The 6,071-nt window shown below is 41.4% G+C and overlaps 1 protein-coding gene across 2 annotated transcripts; it reads right to left on the minus strand.

Annotated features, from left to right (window-relative positions):
• Nucleotides 1–2,790: 2,790 nt before the first annotated feature.
• Nucleotides 2,791–6,071, minus strand: LOC133901014 (uncharacterized). 2 transcript variants are annotated; one of them, XM_062342308.1, is made up of 9 exons: nucleotides 5,694–6,071; nucleotides 5,514–5,573; nucleotides 5,330–5,398; nucleotides 5,137–5,229; nucleotides 4,641–4,745; nucleotides 4,469–4,546; nucleotides 3,757–3,819; nucleotides 3,258–3,351; nucleotides 2,791–3,176 (listed from the first exon to the last, which is right to left on the minus strand). In XM_062342308.1, exons 1-9 carry the CDS (start codon nucleotides 5,856–5,858, stop codon nucleotides 2,986–2,988), a joined length of 918 nt encoding a protein of 305 aa, XP_062198292.1. In that variant the 5' UTR covers nucleotides 5,859–6,071; the 3' UTR covers nucleotides 2,791–2,985. The 2 variants fall into 2 exon arrangements, with proteins under 2 accessions (XP_062198292.1, XP_062198290.1); XM_062342306.1 differs by having other exon boundaries at nucleotides 3,757–3,882.

Raw genomic sequence — 6,071 nt, forward strand, 5'->3', positions numbered from 1 at the left:
CATTTCATTTGTACATCTTTTGTATAGTCTTGTATTTTTGATATTTGTGTTGCCAAAGGGGAGAAAATATGCCCAAAGATATTATGCACAAATATTCAACAAAGGGGGAGAAAATTGCATTTATCTAGAAATGAAAGAAAAAAAATGGAATATGTGCAATCATCAAGGATGAGCATGTGTTCTTGATTTTTGAGTTTTTCTTGCTCTTTTGAAGTTTTTGGCTCGTCTTTATCTCTCTTAGGTCTTTTACAATCTTTCTTATGCTAAGTGACATATTTTGCTCTTTCTCGAATTTTTGTCACTTGGAGGAGCTTATCTTAATTTTTTCAGACCAAAATCTTTGTGCTTTGAGAGTTGTCAATGTACTCATCAATGGAGAGATTGAGAAACCAAGTTGAAATGTGCCTTGGTTTACTTGTGATGAGTGATTAACATTGATATTTGTTTGGCTTGATGATCTTCGATTTTGCATGAACTTTGATGTGACTTGAATTGATTTTAGATTTCATTTGAGCATATTGATTATGGACTAACTGGAATTGGAGTTCGAGATATGCGTTTGCTTGTCTCATGGTGTGTAATGATGGATGCAACTTAGCAGTCGATGGTGGGATGATCGGGTCTAAGCAAAGTGCTTGGTGCCGGACGATCAAGGAGGCCAGGTTGAGTCAAGGGTGATTCTAGCTGAACACGTGGTGGTCAAGCAAAGTATGGAAGGCGGATGGAGATGGCGTGTTGACAAAGTCAATCGAAGAGGATGTTGGTGCAATTGATAAGGCGGCCGGAGAGATTGGGAGCGGGAGAGACATGCTTGCGGTCAGGATCGTATGACAGAGTACACGCATAAACATCGAAGCGCTTGCTTAAGGTGTAAGCAAGGCGGTGAGTCACACTTTGAGAAGCGTGCATACGGTTTTGCGGTTTGGCCTTAAAACCATAGGAGGACTGGAGGAGTACGTGGCATCATCATGAAGCCTGCGTCGAGGTGAAGCTAGGTCGTGAAGGTGCTGTGACCGTCCGATGAATGGAGAAGAAAATGGATCAAAATGCCCTCAGTGGTAGGTAGAAGTGTACTATAAGAGATGGGTATTTTGGGAAAAAAATTAGGAAACTTGGGAGTCAAATTTTCTAGGCCTATAAATAGAGGGGTAGGGCTATGACAGAGTTTGAACTAGCCACCTGAGCTCCCTTGTGCCACCCATTTGAGAGCTTATAGCTAGGGTTTTAGAAGAGAGAAGGATGAATATTTTGCCTATATAATAGATAAGAGTTTTGAGAGATAAATCTTTGTAATCCGTTTAAAATAGGGCTAACCTCTTTGAGTAATAAAGTTTATGTTTTTGCATATGCTTGAATTCTCCCCCTTCTAGTTTTTCTTTATTGGTTCCCTTGCAAGTTTGCAAGTTTTTCAATTTCTGATTTTAATTTTGATTTTGGTTTTTAGGCTGAAATTTCAGCACCTTGTGAAATCATTTTTCTTGTTGCTAGAGAAATAAAATTCGCATACACATGCTTATGTGATAGTCTTAAATTCTCTTGCCTCTAGATAATTAATTTGAAGAGTTTCGTTGCTCGGTGTTAATTTTTTCTTGTTTGTTTTTGTAAGTTATGATCTTTTGAGTGCTAAGACAAATGAATTGATCTTAAATGAAACATATGATTCATATACCATCCGTGGAGTCATGTTGCATCGATTTTCTTTTGTTAAAACATCTCTCTATTTTTACTTTCGTTTGAGTTTTAAGGTGCGTTAGGTGATTTAAATAGAAGAAAGCTATCGATTTTATAAAAAATTTATTGAGACCCATATTTACTCTCCTCTGATCACTAATTTCGTTCCTACAATGTGACTGAAGAGACAAGTGTTGAGCAGCACTCTGCCTGGCAACATGCAGCCAGAGCCATCACTGCTGCGTGCACAAACGCTTTGTATAGTATACTATTTTGTGGTTTACAGCCAGACAACTAATTCCCACTTCGAAGGTGCTCCTACTCTCCCTCCCTCCCGCTTATGTGCATCATTATCTTCTTTGCCTCTTTTCTGTTAAGCAATTTCAAGCTTTTTACCTAGAAGATGACAAATCATTTCTTGCTATCATTGTTGTTCAAAATTAATTAGTTGGTTCTTGTTCCTTTTACAGAGGTCAGCCAAATGAAGTGCATCAATCTGTGTGTGTCGACAAGTTGACTTGTATGTACCTGAAAAACATTGTTGGCAGTAGACTCTATCCTGCATTACATGTGGTCGTGTGGAAGCGAATGAATTGTAAATATATCTGAACTGATACTGGAAACCATTCATGTACAAGCTGCTCCTACTTGTACTATTATATCTGGGATAGAGATGCTTGCTTCCAAACTCACGAGATTGGTTTGGAGTTCCAGTTGACAAGTATTTCAGGAGTAGAATCCTAGCCACAGCCGTTGTGTTATACATAATCGGATTGTTGGATTATGAATTCGAATATGCAATACAAGTCATGTATGTTTGCTATAGCTTACAAATGTGAGGTATTTACTTGTGTGCCAATACGGTTGGAGGTACTGGCTTATTTTTTAGGTTGGACATTAAACGGTTCACTCTGTTAGAGTGAACAAGGTAGAAGTAATCAAATTTTGTAGTATGATCAAATGCCGCCCTAAGAACCAAACGGTTGCCACAGAAGCAGTTGTCCATTACGTAGTTCAAGAACATATCCGCCGATTGCGATGGAATGGAATGTGAGAGTGAAGGATGAATTTGTCTAGAAAATGTATCGAAAACAGTGCACTGATCAAAAGACTTGATAGTGATCAAAATGGTGTTGATTCTAGATCATTGCCTTGAATTATCCTACAAAATTTCGACCTGTCTCAGCAGGGAGAAATATACATGATTGATTAACAACGATACCTTAAACCTTGCATGAAGCCCTCAACTAAAACTAACAAGAGCCTAGCCTACCAAAGCGAAGAAGAAATAGAAAACAGGGTGTTAGGAATATCTTAAATTCCACTAGATTTCCAAGCCTTAGCCATCTTATTCCCCAGATATTGGGCAGCAACAACACCACCAGAGGCAAGCAGTCCAGACACTGCTTGACGTGCACTTGAAACCATTACCCTGCACCTCAGGGCCCTTCGAACACAGTTTGCTGCCATGTCTTTCGAAGAAACAGCGGTGCGTGTTGGCATTTCTACAGAGGAATACATGTGTGAGAATGTTTATGGGATCAACAGGGCTACAAGACCGATGTGAATGCAATGAACATTACTACCTCTGCCACCCAATGTGTATTTCCCTTGCATTTGCCTTCGAATTGTCCATGGAAGAACAGAAAACAGTTCATTTGTCGCAGACCGACTGCAATCCTGCAGATATAATAGTTACAGAGACATTCAAACCAAGCAGACTAGTATATTTCATGAAGAGATCAATCAGTTAGCATCATTTAAATTTCTAGTTGACAATTGCTACTAGGATGGGAATACACATCAATTTTCCGAAGTGGTAAGGAAAAGTCTTAGCACAGGCAACACAGAAGGCATTGAGGCAAGAGTAAGAACATGAGTGCAAAGCATGCTATGACCTTCACCATGCAAGGCCTGTACTAGGATAACAAAGTACACAAGTAGCATTATTTGCTAGATGATGTTACTTCTCCATAAATATTATCAAACATATTGTCATGTGGCCAACAATACATTGCGCAAGTAAAGTGTCAAGCACTTCTATCTCTCTGAACAAACTGTGTGTATGAGCAAAAGGGAATATACCTGCTGAAAACTCTTTTGTTGTCCATGAGATGATGTCTTCAATAGCCCTTCAGCAATATACTCCTGCAAGAGGGGTCTGTACATCATTTGAAATGACTGAAAACTACCCTCAACAATCTTCTTCACCTGATTTCCAAGAGGGTTTAATTAAGCATCAAATCATAATCATATAGAAAAAACTGAGGTTCCATTAACATACTTTAGACGATCTTGGAACCCAGTATGCAGATTCAATAAAAGCAAAGGACATTAAAGTTAAACTGTCCAAATATTTCATTAAAAAAAGCTCTCAAAAGACTATCTGTCAATTATCTTATCAGTCCTTCCCAGGAAATCCAGTAACCACTAACCAGCAGTATTTTGCTCGTCACAGCTAATTAGTAATCCTGATGATACACAATATCTAGATGTACAATCTGTTATGTACACATTTACGGGAACCATAAACATATCTGGTCACATGGACCCCATTTGGAATAACAGGGTAAGGAAGTTAAATACTGTGTACAATGCCACAATTGATTCATTTGTGGTGTTGATCAAAGGATAATGACATGCCATTTTCAATTTACACAAGAATATAACTGAGTTGGCTTTTGGAGATGCCAAATTGGCAAGATCACTAACGTGAAAAATGGTGTGTAATAGTAAATTCAATTGAAATGACTTAAGGGCGTATAGCAAAGGTTAAGATGGCTTCTTTTTGCCATACCTTATCTTTGTCTTCTGCAAATAGCATTCTCAAATCACCCATGTATGACAGACTACAAATTTGAGCGTATAGGTCATACTGCATATAGAGGGGTTAAAAGCGGGAAGATTAGAACCAACATGGAATAAACAAAATAATTTCATGGTTGTAAACATCAAAGTTGACACTAAACCTCAGTGAACTCTGCTGGCAAAAGGAGTAGAGAAGCTGAAGTTGCCATTTCTAGATTAATTGTGTTAACCTTCTTTATATCCCAGTTATCAACAAGAACATGAACCTACAGAAATACAGAGAGCAAATTAACTCAGATGATGTCAACTTCGTACTGCAAGGTATACATAAGGACATAAAAGGCAGTACAACTGTACAGAGTGATAAAAAATACTAAACAGTTAATGAATATATAATCTCAAACAGTGAAAACAAATCGAAATAGTTATACAAATATAGTCTGAATCAGGCAAAACATGTATACTGCACAGCCACATAAGAGAGTTGAATACTTCAAGTCACAACCTGTGAAAAGACAAGGACACAAAGCCTGCAGATAATCTGAACATATCAAAAGTAGCATTATGTGATTGTACATTTGTGGCAAAACAAGAAATCACTGCCCAGGTATCTCAGTCAGGTAATACACTGAGGAAACAGGCATTATGCATTCATACCGGTTTCTGCAGTCGGCCGCTGAGGTAGAACCTGTCCCAGGTCAGGACATCCATGGCCAGGTCCCTCATCCGCACCACCCCATACTTTATCCTCTGCACCACCACAAAACAAAATTCTTCACCGACAACTCAATTCAGACACAACCAGTGGAATACAATCCAATTGAACACAGGGCACAGCCATTCATGATACCTTGTCCTTCCACTCCACGAACGGGTTGAAGTACACCCCGACGCCGACATGGTCCGCCAGCCCAGTGATCTGAGCTCCCAGGACCAAGAACCGATCGATCAGTCAGACAATTAGCCAACAAGCAAGTGCAACCAAGGAACCAAGAAACTAAAGAGGTTATGGTGGGGGATGGGAGGGAGCGTACGGCGCCGGCTCCCAGTCGCGCCATCCAGCTGGAGTAGTGCACGGGGTTCCTCTGCAAGTTCTACACAACCCAAGAACCCATCCATCCAGGTTCGCATCAATTCAAGAACAAGAAACTTTGATGGATGGGCCGAGCTAGAGGAAGGGAGGGGAGGTGAGAGAAGGAAGACCGGGTTCCTACCTCACAGTGCCATTGGTGGGGATCAGCGACTCCGAGGATGTAGTCTACCATGGACGTCCGGTCGGGGGGCGCGTGGAGGAGAGTGGAGCCGTACGCGCAGCAGAAGTCCACCGGCGGGAGAAGGTCGCGGAGCGGCCCGGCCAGCTCCGCCGCCGCTGCCTGCATTTGGGAAGCGCGCTGGGGCTGCGAGAAGAGGAGGAAGGAATTTGCGAGGGGGCGGTGCGGTCGCCGGAGGGAGGAAGGAGGCGGCCGGGGTTTATTGGGGTGGGGATGGGTATGCGGTGCGTGATGCGGGGGAAGGCGGAGCTGAATGTGCGCCGTTGATAATTTAGCAAGGAAGGGCGGCCGCCCTACCGACCTCCGGCGGCGAGACACCCC

This window comes from Phragmites australis, chromosome 19 (assembly GCF_958298935.1).
Source record: "Phragmites australis chromosome 19, lpPhrAust1.1, whole genome shotgun sequence".
In the NCBI taxonomy this organism is placed as follows: Eukaryota; Viridiplantae; Streptophyta; class Magnoliopsida; order Poales; family Poaceae; genus Phragmites; species Phragmites australis.

What these genes read in the sequence shown, in the direction of transcription:
- LOC133901014 (XM_062342306.1), bottom strand. Translation starts at nt 5,858, where the DNA reads ATGCAGGCAGCGGCGGCGGAGCTGGCCGGGCCGCTCCGCGACCTTCTC. An exon ending in GCGGCCGACTGCAGAAACCG is followed by an intron (nt 4,746 to 5,136) that starts GTATGAATGCAT and finishes GTATTTCTGTAG; the next exon opens with GTTCATGTTCTTGTTGATAA. An exon ending in TTGCAGAAGACAAAGATAAG is followed by an intron (nt 3,883 to 4,468) that starts GTATGGCAAAAA and finishes CTTGGAAATCAG; the next exon opens with GTGAAGAAGATTGTTGAGGG.